Source organism: Anopheles coustani, chromosome 3 (genome assembly GCF_943734705.1).
Source record: "Anopheles coustani chromosome 3, idAnoCousDA_361_x.2, whole genome shotgun sequence".
Lineage (NCBI taxonomy): Eukaryota > Metazoa > Arthropoda > Insecta > Diptera > Culicidae > Anopheles > Anopheles coustani.
The window spans coordinates 25,473,324-25,489,559 of NC_071288.1; the positions used below are offsets into that span (position 1 = coordinate 25,473,324).

General features: G+C 46.1%; 1 protein-coding gene across 1 annotated transcript in view; it reads left to right on the forward strand.

Moving 5' to 3' along the window:
• Window positions 1-14,626, forward strand: part of LOC131272232 (organic cation transporter protein) — a 34,147-nt gene extending 19,521 nt beyond the window's left edge. Inside the window, exons 3-11 of the mRNA XM_058273897.1 lie at window positions 6,515-7,014; window positions 8,414-8,560; window positions 8,710-8,965; window positions 9,037-9,304; window positions 10,935-11,235; window positions 11,428-11,608; window positions 11,674-11,819; window positions 11,900-12,024; window positions 12,090-14,626. Coding sequence (XP_058129880.1) covers window positions 6,515-7,014; window positions 8,414-8,560; window positions 8,710-8,965; window positions 9,037-9,304; window positions 10,935-11,235; window positions 11,428-11,608; window positions 11,674-11,819; window positions 11,900-12,024; window positions 12,090-12,117 — 1,952 coding nt within the window. The 3' untranslated portion in view covers window positions 12,118-14,626. The remainder of the gene's footprint in view (window positions 1-6,514; window positions 7,015-8,413; window positions 8,561-8,709; window positions 8,966-9,036; window positions 9,305-10,934; window positions 11,236-11,427; window positions 11,609-11,673; window positions 11,820-11,899; window positions 12,025-12,089) is intronic.
• The last annotated feature ends 1,610 nt before the right edge of the window (window positions 14,627-16,236 follow it).

Sequence of the window (16,236 nt, forward strand, 5' to 3'; positions counted from 1 at the left end):
CGAATGAAACATTAGAGTTAAATTGGAATGGACGCTCAAGGACCCTGGAAAGCTTCCACTATCAACTTTAGACTTTGCGAAAGTGACCGACAGCCGGAGAAAGGTCAGCCAGGCACTATAAACGTATCCGTTTTCCGCAACGGGAAGGATGGTTTCATCCTTAACGTCACACGCCCGGATGCGAGCCCCGGGAGCGGCTCGTATGGGGAGAGGAAGCTGGGTGAACCAATCAATCAATCAATCGTCCGACAACTCGTCCATCGACTCGTCCTTTTGCCAGCGGACGAACACGAACATACACACATGGTTGCGCGCATCCCGTGCGAGCGAAGGTCGCAGGATATAGCCAACTCGACGGTTACCGATGGCTGCACCTTGGAATACTCCCAAGTACCCATCTCCTCTTCCCTCTTTGCTCGTCGATCCGCATCGATACCGATGCCAGGGGGGGGAATCGGAAATAACTGACCTTTCGTAAACCGGGACTCGCTTCACGGCGAAGTAGAAGCTCAACTCCATCGAAGCACGGACGGTGATGTTATTTTCTGCCGATGAAGTCAAGCGAATGCAAAGCCAAACTGTTGCTTTCTGAAGCAACGAGCCGAGCCGTTCCAAAAGGGGCCGTCATGTTCCTTTCCTCGTGACGTTCGGTTTGAACGTTCGATGATGGGATTTCTTCTGCGGTTTTGCTAAAGCGGGATTATGCCAACATCCATATGAATGGAGCGGATTGTGGATACGTGTGAGCTCATCTTCGCACCGTTTACATTCAATTCCATATGAGAGTGTGGAAGGTTCTGAGTTCTATTTAGATTCAATTTTTATGTCACCAGCTTGCTTTTCGGTTTGAAGATTTGTAATTGTGTTTTTGATCTTCAACAAAAATCAATAATTTTCAAACAGAAAAATAACTGAATATATTTTATTTAATATTTTCTGTTGGATAAATTTCTCTCTTCTTTCTCAGTCTCGAAATGAACACCAATATCAAATTAAATGTGTATCTTTATAGTACTCCTTAGTTAAATTAAAATCTCCTCAAATAACTCAGCTTAACGCTAATGGATCTTTTCCGACAATTTCTGTTTCGTTACAAGTGTAAATAAACTGGTCGCATAAAGCGTATTCGATTTGATTCCATTTAAAATTGTGTTTAATATGTTTGAGTGTGTAACTTTAGCAAAATGTACCGTCCAGACATCGACACATTTTCTTTTGAAATTTAATATCATTCCCGAAGAATTCATCAATATTTGATAGGAACATAAATTTAGGACATCCACAGCCACTAGGCGATCGTATATAAGATCGTACATTAATCATCGTGAGTTAGCCAGGGGTGTGTGTGTCACTTTTCGCTGCGCCTCCACGTCAACGTCATTCCCGCGGGAGTCATCTTGCGGTGAGAAATAATCCAGTCCACTTTCAAATTTATTGCCCTAAAAACGGCTGAACGGTATCATTCAAACGAGTCTCGCTGAGAAAAAGCCAACCGAACCCGTCGTTTCGGCATCGAGTTCTATTCCATTTGGGTAAAAATATGAGGGGAAAATACACACAGGGAACCGTTGGATGGTGGTGATAGTGGTTGGGCCATAAATCAAACTTCCAAGCTGGCTCCAATGACCGGCCAGCCAGAATTTCATCCCACAGCGGATCGTTGCCCTTCGCGAGTGGATATCAAATTGCGGTTTTCAAGATGAAACGTATCGGTCCGGCTGTAATTAAACTTTACACCAGCTGTTTTCGGTTGGTAAGTGTGTTTAGTGGCGGCGAAAAGTGGTATGAGACAGCGTTCCATGTTCCAACAGCGTTACAAACTTTTTCATTTCCCTCAACTCGATATTATTCCTATCAGAAATTGTTTTCGGCAATTGGAATCTGATTTATATTATTGCTTTCCTAATCTTAATCGCAATCTCAACCCTTGTTGATCAATATCTATGGTATCAACAACTTAATAACCTTTCTCCGACCCGTTCCTTCACAAGTATAGCATTTAATTATAATGAAATTTAGATTGGTTAAATAAAACATTAACCTTGCTCGTTATTGCTGTGTGTGTGTATTTTCAACTGATGGTTTTCTTGTCGGTAAATATTGAATGTTTCTTGGGCCAAAGGTAGACGGGAGGTGAAAGGACAGCAAAATGGAGATGTTACAGTTTACATTGGCCAGGGAAAGCAAGGGGGAAATCTCTGGAGTAAGGGAGCGGTACGGGAAGAATGCTTTCCGAAATGCTTAGAACTTTCTTCGCTCGGGAGGGGCGATGGACGGGGTCGTGGAGAACGTCTGTATACCGAGACTTTCTCGAACACTTTCCGACCGCCTTTGGTTGCCATGAATTTCCCACGAAGTCGTAAAGATGCGCTGCGATGGAGTTGGGCATATCCTGGCCACCGGAGGAAGTCACGTCCCGGGCAGCCAATGGCGGACGGGTTCTCGACGAAGGTGTGGTCCCTTCGACACACCCCCGAACCCGAACCCGATTTGGCAGGGCAGACACTAATGCGTCCATTTGTGCGGAACTCCGGGGCAGCAACGGAGTGTTGCGTTCGGGGAAGGTGGAACCGATTAGGAAGGGAAAAATGATTGCGGTTCGGTGGTGTTTTTTTTCACTTTCCTTAACTTGCGTTCCTTTCCATTTCTGGAAGCTCGTTAGAGTTTGTAAATATGTTTCCGAAAACCGCGATATCCGTTTCGAGTGCCGAGGAGACCGCGCACACGTTCCGGGTCAACAAATCTCGTCCCCCCTTGCTGCCCTCCCCTTACACTACCACCCCGGGCCTTAAGGGTTGACATTTGTGGTTTCTTGCTGGGATGCCTTTTGATGTCGAACGGGGTTTTGATTCGAGCTAGACGACGACGACGACATCGAAGAGGATGAAGATGCCGACCGTCGGTGTCGTTCGAGGATTTTACGGCTAACCTTCGTAGTCACGTTTTAATGGGTTTCTAACCAAATTTTGCCAAATCAGTTTAGCGGTTGTTGCGCTGAGGCTTTTGGTGACTTTTCCCCCACAGGGCAGGGGTGTGCGAGTGACGAAAAGCTAGAGAAATGACTGAATGTTTGTTTGCGACCAACGTGAAGCACTCGAGTCACCTCTTCCCTTCCATCGTTGAAAGATGAGATTGGTTGTAAACGTTGGGTCATGCAAATGTTTTCTTGTATCCCCACGAAGAGAAATTGCATGTTCCCGCACGCGGCGAAGTTAATCGTCGTTTTTATTTACAAAACCAGCGGGAATGAGCCTCAGCAATGGGAAGCGTTTTGCAATTAGAACAACTCACAGCTATGTCTCGCTCGCCAGGGGATGTCGAAGTAGAAAACATCTCTCAGGACTTCATAGCGGAGCAGAAAGAAAAACATAACTTGAAGCGTGTCATTGCCAGGGAAGGTGGATGGACCGCCCGTTTGATGTTGTTGGATCCGGGAAAACTAATCACGGTGCTACTCCGTTCAACCCGCGGCACAATCTAGCGGCAAGGAGAGGGGTTAAATTAAAAGTCAACACTGCTTCACTTGCAAACTTTTCTCACCGACGGGAACGGACCCGCTGAGAAAGGGGGAGAAACAACGCACTGGAAAATGGTCGGCACTGATTGGTTTTAAATAGTAAACAAAACAGAACGTCTACCCATTAGTACAAGGAGGTTAAATGTTGTGATTTTTCTAGCTTTCCTCATGATTGTAAGAAATATTGATCGCAAAGATGATAACCGAACCTACAAAACGCATGTACTGATCCTCCATCTTAAAGAATGATTTAAAATGTATTAAAAAATATCTGTTTCTAAATTAGTGATGTTTTATCGTTTTTAATTCATGTACCAAATTTTATATCATATGACTTAAATCCAATCTACATGAATAATACAGTATTATAATAACCAAACATTCATTCAGTTTGTATAACATTTAAAATAAATAAATAAACATACACAATCGTGCGTGCAACTTTGTTATTAATGATACACAAAGCAACACCAGGCCAATATCCTTCTTCACTTTTCTTTGGCGGCGCGCCAAACACAAGCAAATCATTCCACGCGTTGCATTCCACATTTCCATTGCGGCTGCACTATCCTCACTCCCCAATTTACCGCCATTTAACGAATGCATTCGCGTGCACTTGTGGCACTTAAGACTTCATTCAACTTCAACGAGCCGTCATTCGGCGGATGCGGATTCATTCTTGAGATGAGAATCGACCCCTGTTGCGTCTTTGGCGAAGCAAACCTGTACAAAGTAACCGCCGGCTAATGGAATTGCGCTGGTTTTAATCCATCTTTGTAGAAGCGGAAGCCTTTTTTTCCTTTTAAAATGCGCTATCAAAGGGATTACCCCGTCGAGCTAATGACGATCATCCGGTAAGAGAGTATGCGAGAGAAAAGCGGCCGCCACGGAATTATCCCATCACCGCCACCGATAAATGAAACACAATCGTACTTTTTAATGTTTTTTGCTACCAATAATGTTGCTTATTCAGAAGTCAATCACGAAACGAAAACAGAGATAGCACTCCGTGTCCGGGTTTCATTTGGACGTAATTTCCGTTCCGTTCCCGGAGGAGAATCGATCAAACCTCGGAGCTGCTGCAGCTGGAGTACGGAGTTGGGTTTGCCCATGTTTTCCGATTGTCGCATTCTTTTTCCCCTTCTTTCCAGCTTTTTATCCGCACGAACGTGGCTAGTTGGCTGGAAATGATACCTTCCTACCGATTCATAATTGATGGCTCCGGTGAACAGCTCTTCATTAAGTGTCGAGTGTCACAGGCGATTGGGAGCTTGATTGATTGATTCGGTGAACGTGACTTAATTGAAACATTATCACGCCTCGGCTCGGTGGGATGTGTGCGTAACAAGTTGGTGACACGGTTGCGAGGAAAAATCCGTAAACACGTACACCTTACATCTTATTCCTCGTAACCAAAAAGGATATTTTTTATAGTTCGGATCGAGTTGATGGAACTACCATTTTTCCATTACTCATTCCACCTTTTTTACACTCATCAAACATTCATCATCAATCTTATTATCATGACCAACCTGATTTTTTTTTTAATTTTGCCGTGTTTTTTTTCTTCACACCTAACTTTTTTCTTTGTTCCCTTTGGCTACCGTTTTTAATACTTTGAACTCCGTATATATGAAAGGTATGGCGTATGGTTTTTTTTCCAACACGTTGTTATAATAAGAATACAATTTGTCAGCGAAACCAACTAGAGTTGTTTTATTGGATCTTGGATTTAGAAATACTTCCCTTACTTGACATTTAATTGCCGATTATTTATACATGATCAACATAGGTTTGATTAGGAGAGCGAATGCATATAAGTTTGGCAATTAGTTCCAGCTGGTTGCTCTGAGATCCGCAAAATGCACGCGACCCCCCTCCCCCCCCCCCCCCTCCTTCCCCGCACGTAAGGCGTTTACGACGTGGGCCTTCCAAAGTGACTGAAGAAATAAACCTTTAAAAACACACCCTTCTCCCCTGCAAACGAGCGTTAAATTGTCTTCCAAGGTGCGTAAAATATTTCTTCTCACCTCGAGCCACCGTCATCGCCGGCTCGTATGCAATTCTGTGCCCCACAAACAAACCAAACGCATTGGTAAGGGAACGGCGTAGCGGCGTAGGAGGGAGGAAAGAGAGAGGGACCGCGAAAATAAATTGAAATTTAATCCGGAAAACGTGATACAAACCGAAATCGGAGTTGGTATACGTTTTTCCGCCGTGCACCGAGGCCAAGGGCAAGGTCGCCGAGGCGGGGCCATCGGTGAAGGGTCGTGTTTCGTCAGCTGGCGGGTGGCCACTCGCCTTCTCTATAACATTGCCAACCACCGGTGCTCGCGAGTCTCAGTCGGCGGTATTGTTTCTTCTGCGGAACATCTGTTGCGTCGCGTTCCGTCCAAGTGAAGTGAAGCCGGGTCTTATAGCTTCAAAGGTGCTTTCTTATTAAACATTAACTATCTTAAGCAAATTGCAACAGTGTAATGTGCAAAACAACGTCAACAACGAGGAGGAAAATATTCCAAACTGAATCCATTGTGGTCATTATCCCGAAGCGAGCCTCTTTGATGCACTTTGATGGTGAAGTTTCGGTGTGTGAGATGCATAAAGATTGCCTCGATTACAGGCAAAGCATTTTTCTCCTTTACATTGTGTGTTCCGCCTTATGCGAAGATATGCATCGGCACGGTTCGAACCCTTGACCCGCTAATGTGAAGTGTTGTTAAAGTCGAGAACAATGAATTTGAGAGACTGGAACAAACAATTTGTTGTTAATTCCGCTCGAGAAAATGAAGGAAGGATAGTATAAATTTGTATCAGAAACCATTGGAAAATTAAGTGAATCCCTTAGGAGTTAAATTAAATTAAGCAAAATATCGACGAGAACAATTTGTAACCGTTTACAGTGTTTAACATTTGTGTCATCTGTTGAGAAGATAACTTGTGAAATATCAACATATTTTTTGTATTAAACTCTTTGTCCCCTTCGTCCTTCTTTTGCAGTAAAGATGTTCAAATCGAAACACTCCTCCAACGAACCGTCCCCCGCGCACCACGGCGACCCTCCCGCCGATGAAGCCGCCTCCCCCGACCCCGACGCGATGCACATCATCCTCAATCCATCGTCGCAGGCCGCCACCAGTCCGCCGCTGCTGGTCTCGGCCAAACGCCCCTCACCTGCCGCCAGCCCCTCGCCACCCTCGCCCGCCCTCGAGCACAACCAGGCAAGCGCCAAGAGCATCAACAACAACAACAGCAGCAGCAATAGCAGCAACAACAAAGCGAACAGCAAAAACAACCACAGCAAACCGACTGGTAAGGGAGGTGGTGGTGGTGGTGGCGGCGGCAAGGCGGCCGGAAAGCACCGGAAGGGCTCGGACGAGGACAGCGACATCATCGGCGAGCTGATCGGCGATTACGGCAAGTGGCAGTTCGTGATGACGTTTCTGCTGTCGCTGTTCCAGGTCCCAAACACGTTCCACATCTACTCGCCAACGTTTCAGGTAGGTTTGGGGTAGGAGGGTAGCCGATGAGTCCTTTAAAACGAGATATTGGGTAATATGTTAGAAGACTCACGCAACTTTTTTCCTAAAATCTTTTCTTCACATCTCATCAACCTTATCATCTTCGACGGATGGTTTAAATATGTTCATTAGATTTCCATAAATTTTAAAATGTTTTCAGTGAATGTTGATCAGGAATTTACTCTCGAAATCACAACTCACAACTATTTTGAAATGGGAATTATAGAGTTTGACACATACATTTTTAATCTCGATAGTATTTCTATTAAATAAAAAAACATAAAGTCGCCTTTTACCTCACTTTTTGTACAATTTAGTTTAAAAGGAACTCTTTTCAAATTAATATTAATATATAGTCTAGTATTGGAAACAAGTTTAGCAGAATTTAAAAATAAACATTACAAGTGCAGTTGTTTGTCAAAAATAGAGATGATGAATTTAAGACGTTTAAAAACCATTTTAAATTGAAGTTACTAAGGCGGAGTAGTTTACTAATGTTATTCTAAAGCCCAACAAAATTTCCGTTCGCTTGAGGAAAGTAAATAGGCTACTTATATTGATATTGATATGTTATTTTATTGAAAAAAAAACGCTGTTTGATACAGGACACTCTCTACCAGAAAGCGGAAAAGACTGCTCAATCCTTTGAATCTCAAGGCACACGCCTATTGTTCATGTCGTAATGGAATTAGAAGTGCCATAATCGAATTTATTACTTTGAGGTTTTTCAGGACTGAAACACCTTTAATTATACGATGTGCTTGATTGTTTCAGTAATGAATTTATTGTTGGCCAAAGAATATCCTTTTTTTCTTTTATACAAGTTCTAAAGTTTGTAAATAAATGCCCTATCTCTTGTTTCATGTAAATAGGAAACTAGTATAAACAAAATATTTGAAACCAGTTAATTTAAGAAAGGTCGTAAATTTGCTTAGCATTAAGAATACATCCCACTTTTGTGCAGTGAGTCCTTTGTAAGTCGGAACGTTATGTCGTATATAATCCAGCGAAGCTAATTATCTCAATCTTTCGCTGTGATATTCACATCACATCTCCAAAGAATGGCCCCACCCGGCCTTTCTTCCCCTCGCCTGTAACACGTCCTTTACATGCCTCGTTAGGGGCAAATCGGAGCGCATCGGTGCCCACATTGGCGACATCACAAGAATCGGGATTGAGATAATTAGACCAATCGAGGGCACCCTGTACCAACCCTCCTCAGCCAGGGTCTTATCCCAGTACCGACCGTTGCACGTCCGCGAACGAACTGCAAACACAAACGATTTCAATATTCATACGGTGTCCCATTTCCGGTGAATGCCGCGCATAATGAAACCACTGATCGTGTTCTCGCGCCCTTCCTTCCACATCTCCCCAGGCGGCGGATAAAAGCTTCTGGTGCCGACGGCCGGCGCACCTGCACGACGTCTCCATCGATCGGTGGCGGAACGTGACGGGCTCGGAGGAAAACTGTCGGATACTGAACTACGACTGGAACGCGCTGTCGAGCGCCCAGCTGGCGATGGTGAGTAGTGACTTCGCGACATCGAGAGTTGTCTCCTCCAGGAAAACGAAAACCCAGCCCGGATAATATGTGTCCTCCGGTCGTTCTGGGCAATTCGGTTAGGGTGGGACTTAATTTCAAGAAAAACACATTTTCATGGCTTTTCCCAGGGCAACTTTTCGCTGCCGAAAAATCTCACCGATACGGTCGGTTGTGCGGCCTGGGAGTTCGACACGCAGGACAACCTCGGCAACACCTGGTCGTCGGAGTGGAACCTCGTGTGCGACAAGGAGTACCTGAAGAACGTGGCCGAGATGTTCTTCCTGGCGGGCGTGGCAACCGGTGGCATCACCAGCGGCGTCCTGTCCGACAAGTTCGGCCGCAAAATGATGCTTTTCATCTCTGCCGTCCTGCAGTCGATCTTTGGTACGTTAAGGGAAACGAATCCCATGGAAAGTGTTTTCTCAACCGCGTCACATTTCTACACTCCCAAATAGGGTTAGCACTTTACTTCGCCGACTCGTTCGAGTTCTATCTCGTGCTGAGGGCACTGCTTGGTATCGTCTCGGTTTCGGTGACCTACGCCGGGCTGATTCTGGCGATCGAGTATGTCGACGGCAAGTGGCGCACAATCGCCGGCATGTACAACCTGTTCCCGCTGCCCGTCTCCTACATCATGATCTCCGGGATCGCCTATCTGACGCAGGACTACCGGAATCTGCAGCTCTGCATCGGCCTACCTGGTGTGTTCCTGTGTCTGCTGTGGTGAGTATTACATCTTTATTTTTCGACAAAAATAATCTCAATAAGGTGTTGTTAACAAAAGTGAAAAATGTGCACATATCTCGAAGAAAGTGTAGTATATCATAGAGGAGACAGTTTTTAAATTTATGTCACACACGATTCATTAAATCACTTCTTGTCCACATTCACCCACCGAAATTTAAATGTGGTTTTTGCCCAGCGTGGGTCCATTAAAATTTATTGCCTCAAACTAAATCTCCCACCAACGTACGCGGATGCAGCGTCCCGCCAATTTGTTGCCGGTCCATTAGTGAGTAAATTAATCTCCATTCCATCATTTCCCCGCGAGGGAGCGTGGACACACTGGCCGGTGCCAAAATGGTTTCACCTGTCAAAACAGACGATCATTGCAGGAGATGCAGTCGATAAATTGCCTCTTGAGAGATTCACCGTTCGCCAGAGCAGAATCATGCCGAGACCGTCAATCGTTGGTCTGTTGTATGCCACTTGTGCGATGAAAGCCGCTACTAAATGGTCACTTTTAAACTCCCACTACCCTACCGAAAGGGTGCTTAAAATAGTATCTAGTCTGGTTCCCTTTTGGCAAAAGGAATGTAGTCTGGTGTTTTGAAGAACGTACTGGACGACTCGACGCTTAGCGCCACACGTCTTCTCAGGAGCTCAAAAGCAATAATGATGCTTCAAAGCGACGAATGTAGAGCCGGACAAGTTCTTAGTTGTTGGGAAAATTAATGATGAAAGCAGGGAAATGAGTTACAACCGACCGAGACCGGACCACAGCTCGTTCCAATTAGAGAGCGACGGTACGTTTGGGCGCCACCGAAACGGAACAATACGCCCAAAGTTATTACCAATCATCTGTCAGGCGTGATGAAGAGTGTTTTCCACGAGAGAATACAGCCGGGCCCAAGTTGTCCCCGTCGCTTGCCACGGTGAGCAATTTATTCGCTGTCGAAGTTTGAAATGTCTTGTTGTGTGAAGCTAAGTTTCGGTGGGAGGAGATATCTTTGGGACAACTGGGCAGCGAACAACAACAACGTGACAAATTCCATTTGGATCTTCGACTCCTCTCGTCCCTCGAGGGAAGAAGCACTTGCTGACCTTCGCGTGTTTGACTGTTGACTTCGAATTTTCCGACGGTGTTGCGCTGGTCAAAATTTTGCATGGATGAACTCACCAGTATCTTCTCGGCGACGGCGCCCGAGCAAAGATGTTTTCATTTGGTTGTTGCCTTCGAATTTGCGAGGTAAATGTGCTCCCGTAAGCAGGTAATTGGAAACCGTAGAAAGTTTTCCTCTCGCTTTAGGAACTCCGAGCTGCAAATTAGCAATTAGCGGTTGTGTTCGATGAAGCATCTATTCGGTCTCCTGCTGACGAAACAGCAAGGACGGCTTAAGAGGTTGTGGTTTTGCGATCGGATACGGATTGGGTTTTAAGAACGGATGGAGCTAGATAATAGCTTCGGTAACAACATTCTTGGAATTGTTCGTGCATGACTTTCGCCACTGAGAAATATTGGGATTGGGGGAAATATCTACCGGTCTTAAACAACCAAAATGACAGTAAACAACTCTTTGCTAGTGAAAGACCATAATCATCATACGATTTTGTATCTTCCTCTATCCTTAAGGTTTGTTCTGCCGGAATCACCCCGATGGCTGCTCTGCAAGGGGCGCATAACCGAGGTGAAGGAAGTGATTCGGAAGGCGGCCGCCTTCAACAAACGGACGCTCCCGGATAATCTCGACAAGCTGCTCAAACCACCGGTTGACGAGGAGGAAACGGCGGCCGGCGTTTGCGAGCTGTTCCGCTCCAAGTATCTTCGGCTGGTGACGTTCTGTTTTCTGTGCATCTGGTTCACGATGAACCTGGTCTACTACGGTCTGGTTTTAAATATGAACAGCTTCGGTGGAAACATTTATCTTAATTCGGTAAGTTAACGAGTGGTGTGAATCGCGCGACACACTGTTATTGCGGCGTTACGTACATGCGTTACTATCGTTACGGCTTAGAAGAGCCTAAATGTATGCAATGCGTGATACAATCGTCGGAAACACACTAGATCTCGTTCAATCGCTGACAGCAATTCATTTCGAACGTTTTTTCTTTTCCTTTCGTAATAGGCACTTGCGGGTTTGGTGGAAATTCCGGCCATCGCGCTGGCGATGTACATCATCAATCGGACGGGAAAAAAGTGGCTCTTCTGTGCGACATTCTTCGCCGCCGCCCTGGCTTGCCTGTGTGCCGCAATCGTCGAGGGTAAACCGGACCTGCTAGCGATGAAGATAACCTTCGTTATGATAGGTAAGCCTACCAGTTGGTTTGGCAAACAAACTTGAAGTAAAAAACGGAATCTCGTTTCTGCGTAGGAAAATTCACCATCAGCGCAGGTAACACCATCATGCCCGTTTACACGGCGGAACTGTACCCGACCGCGATTCGAAATGTTGGTGTCGGGGCGTGCAATCTGGCGGCCGGTTTCGCCCTCATACTAACGCCGTACCTATCGATGTTGGTAAGGAATTCGCTCCATCGGTCGAAGTTTGTGCAGTAATATTGTATTCCTAATCCGAATTCAAACATTTTTATCTCTAGACAAAAATTGAAGATCACCTGCTGATGACGCTGCTGACGGCTTGGTGCATTTTCGGTGCAATAGTGATCGTCTTCCTGCCCGAGGGTATGCAGCATCACGAGCACGAGGAACACGATGAAGAGAAGTATGTTTGCCTTATTAAAACTCGACGATTTGATCTACCATGTTTGCTTTTTCCCTCCTCAACAGAGAAATCGATACGCAGCTGACGGCTTAAGAGGGCTCAACTCCCGTACCCGATCATTCCAGTACCAGCAAACCAGCTAATATCGACGGTCGGTCGGGCGCGAGAGACCCAACACTAGCGGCAACCATTTCCATGACAGTACTGCACCACAGCTGAACCACAAGCGGGACTCAACAGTCGTACAAGGAACAAACACAAACACTTCGATCAACTACAACTGCCATATCTAGCCCCCGAGCACCCGAGATTTTCTATTTCCTGATGGAGTATACAGAGTATTACCTTACCCAAACCTCACTCCCAGACCAAAGAATCCGGGGGGAGAGGGAGGCATGGTTGCGAGGCGGAGGTGCGAATTTTTCTCACCCACTATTTGTCGAAACGGTCAATTGCAATGGACGGTGAGGTTGAGGAGTCCAATGGATGGTTCTTAGTATACCTGTTAGCAACGTAACGTAGTGTAACGGACAGTTACGCATCAAATAGGACCACGTGTCCATCGGTGTCATTCGCTTTCGATACGCAGAACAGTACGAGTGGCCCACTCCAAACACGAGATTAGTGCATTTACGGTCTAGTTCTTTTAATGTAATAGACATTGAGTTGAGTTTACTTCAATTCCACCGGGATCCGTAACGTAATGAGTTCCTCTCGCAGAGGAAAGCACCTCCAGGTACCGTAGTGTTTTAGAGTTTTAGAGAAATAGTACTCCGACAGCATGCGAAACAATAGGCTGGCGATAAACCATTACCCGCTTTTCACCACTGGCTGGACCAGTGCCGAACCCGACCCGACTCGGGATGTCATTGTGACCGGTTCACAAAGCCCATATATACACACAGTTACACATATACTACAAGCAAACATTTAAATACGAAGCACAATAGAGTATGCCCGAAGCAGGGGGTATTGCTTAAGAACCGAACCATCTCAACTCAAACGTACCGGAGAGACACACTTTGAAGATTGTTTCAATTCCATCAGACCGTCAGGTATCCTTTGAACAAGCGATTAAATTTTAACTAATCACATATTACAGAAGAACATTTTCTAGAGCATATTTAACTGATTGGCGTGCCGTCGGAACGCCGCGACACACATGTGTATACCATTTTTTTATAGATGTTCTACACTTCCACTATCGGAGAGGAACGCTGGATAGCCGCTAACGATTGTTTGTTGAACTTGGCCGAGCTTTCGATGTGTACTCGTAGTCCTGGTTAGTAGCGCGAACGTAATATATTGATACTAAATTAATCGGAACCAATTCCCCCAAACGGCCTGCGGCCCGACCCGGTCGGGAACTTCCTACCAAACGCTCTCTGACTTTCTTTTCCCCGTGCGAAATGTTAAGTGTCACCTCTCAAGGCGACGCACATCGAGTAGTTGTGTAGTGTAACGGGCCAAGTTTTCCCTTAGACTGGCCAGCCACTGCAGTCCCCTGCTCTTCCTCCACCACCCGGGCGGCAGATGCGGGACCATGATTCGTCTATGTTAGTTGTACTTAAACTTCAATGTCGTGTGTTTGTGTGTAGTGGCTTTCGCGCTGCAGTGCCCGAAAAAGGCGGCGATAGAGTGTTGTAGAGCTGACGAACGCAATACCGTTTGGAAGCTATATATTCGGTGTCTTGTAGTGTACCGCATTCGATGGCAAGTAGCAAACCACACCGTTTGGCTGACGGACGGTTGTCCTTGAGCGGGAGGCGGGCGAATGGTGGTCATGGTGGGCGCACGAAGGGAAAAGAAATATTAAGGAGGTATTTTGCAGGACAGGTTCAAAAAGTTGTTAAAGTAACGCATGTTTTTAGGAGGCGAGTTTCGTTGGAATCGTGTTGATTGGTCGCTCGTCATTAACAAACTATTCAGATTTTAGATTTAAAACTCCTAGAATGCAGTTATCGGGTTGGAAACTTTACCAGCGATTGTTGAGAGTATTTAGGGGGAAAATTAAATTTAACAACGTTAACGTTGCAAGTGAAATGTGAAGCAAGGTTGGGGAAAGGGAAAGATGAGATTGCAATGGGAAAACATCCATTTTATTTATTTCTTCGTTTCGTACTTAAGCATAACGATTTTACCATCGCCGAATAACGGGGCAGTGGGAAGGCCTCTGAGATGCCATTCAAAACACAACTCTATTAACCAACCGTTTCCAACCGTTCGCTGGCATCGCTTTAGCTGTAATGAGCGTATTTGCAAAGGGTATTAGAGTATTCCATGAATAAACACTGTCGAATCGCGACTAAAGCCGAGGTAGCGGAAAGATGTTGTCGCATTAAAGCCAAAAAAAAAAAATAAAGCAACGAGTGGAAGTGCAAGAAGGAGCATGTTCAGGTGCTAAGGGACACGGGGAGGAAGATCATTGTAAATATCCCTTCCCGTGCCCGGCCCCGCGTAAGGTGTAACCCGAGGAATCTAGGACATACGAGCGTTAGAAGGTCTATGTATATCGGTAATGATTGTGAAGTCGGCGTCGCGCCACACCAAGTTTGGGCGTGTGGCAAACATTCAACAAAAGCTGGTAATAATAAATGTGGTATACTACTGTAGAGTCTACTCGGTATTTTCCTCGGTACCGCGCATGCGAGCGAAACGAAACATCCGAAACCCCCCGAAGGGCAATCAATCAGTTAGTGCGCTCCTAGTGCCGGTCCTTGCTCACCGAACCAACCGAGTTGACTCAGCTGAGCCGTTGGCCAGCTGAGGAATGTCGGCGTAACGCTCTTTTAGGTGGCTAAGTGGCGCAAGCTTAACAGTACCCGTCTCTAATGTGGGCCCTTTTTCGCTCTCGGTCGACCTTCAGCCGGGTAGAACAACTGGTATGATACTATTTCCCATCGTGGCCCCTCGCTGCCTACCCGGAGGGCTTACACCGGCTTCCTAGAACTGCGGGCTGTGAGGGACGGTGGAAAAAGGAAATGGAGATGGAAAGAAACCTTCCAGCACCAATCTTAATTGTATGTTAATTGATGCAGCTTCGGTGTCACGATTTAGATGTTGAGGAAGAACACGAAAAACGCAGCGTAGTGAGGGAAAGGGGAACGAAGGAGGGGATGAAAATTCTACCGGACCGTTCCGAAATGACACTTCAGAAAATGGTCAGTCGTAAGGGATCTCGATTCTTTGATTCGCTGGGAACCAAAGCCGAGCCCCTGGGATCGCGATCGATCGGCGTCCAATCCGAGGTCCGGTGGTTCTGGGGTGCGGTACAGCGTGTCGCGGGGGTGATCGAAATGTGTTAAGGTTACGTTCGACCGTGTGGCTGAACGGATGGGAGCCAGCTTTGCCAATAGGACGACAATAGGGTAGCCCCACTTTGCTTGCGAAACCCGATCACCCGAGCACCCACTCCATCGATCGGAGGACACCTTTACCGCCAATAGTTCCTTTTTTCTTCCTCTTTGCCGTTAGGCTACGATAAACGTTTGTGCTCGCGAGTGCTACAGGCCAATCAGTACTCTGTTAATTCCACCTCGGAGTAACCAAATCACATCAACCACATTTCCATTCTGCCCACTGCCTTTAGGGGGCGCAAACGCCAAACGGTGTCGGTATTTGCGGGCGCAGCTTCCGCTTCCCTCCGAGTGTTTAATTTGCCCCGACCGTTAACTGGCTGGCGCAGGTTGTCTGATGCAGGTTATAATTCTCCGATTCTCGCACCACCTGCCGGACCGACCATTCGTGTGGACAAACATTCGCCCGAATACCCGAAGTGGTGCAGTATGTTAGAACTGGGAGTGTTTATTATGCTTTTTTTTCTCAACAGCCTCACACCTATAATTTGCATGTTTGGTAGTGCGCCCCGAAAGAAGGGAAGTGATAATCGAACCCGAATCATGTCATACGAGATCTGATAGATAGAGGAGTTTCGGGGGTTTCATATTTCTGCAGAACAAACCTCATTCGCCGTGCGAAGCGAACGATCAAGATTAGGGCACGCGCCAGGAAAGCTTTTTACGTTCGATTAAAAAAAAATCTTAACAAGCTTCAAGGATACTCGGGTTTCCGTAAAACAATCCCCAAACGATCCCGTTCGGTGGCGCGTGGACGCGGTTATCGAACAAACATTCACTAGAAGTCACACGAAACCCGAAGAAAACATCCATCAAAAATTCCCCAGCACAAAGGGAACCTTGAAAAGGCTGCCAG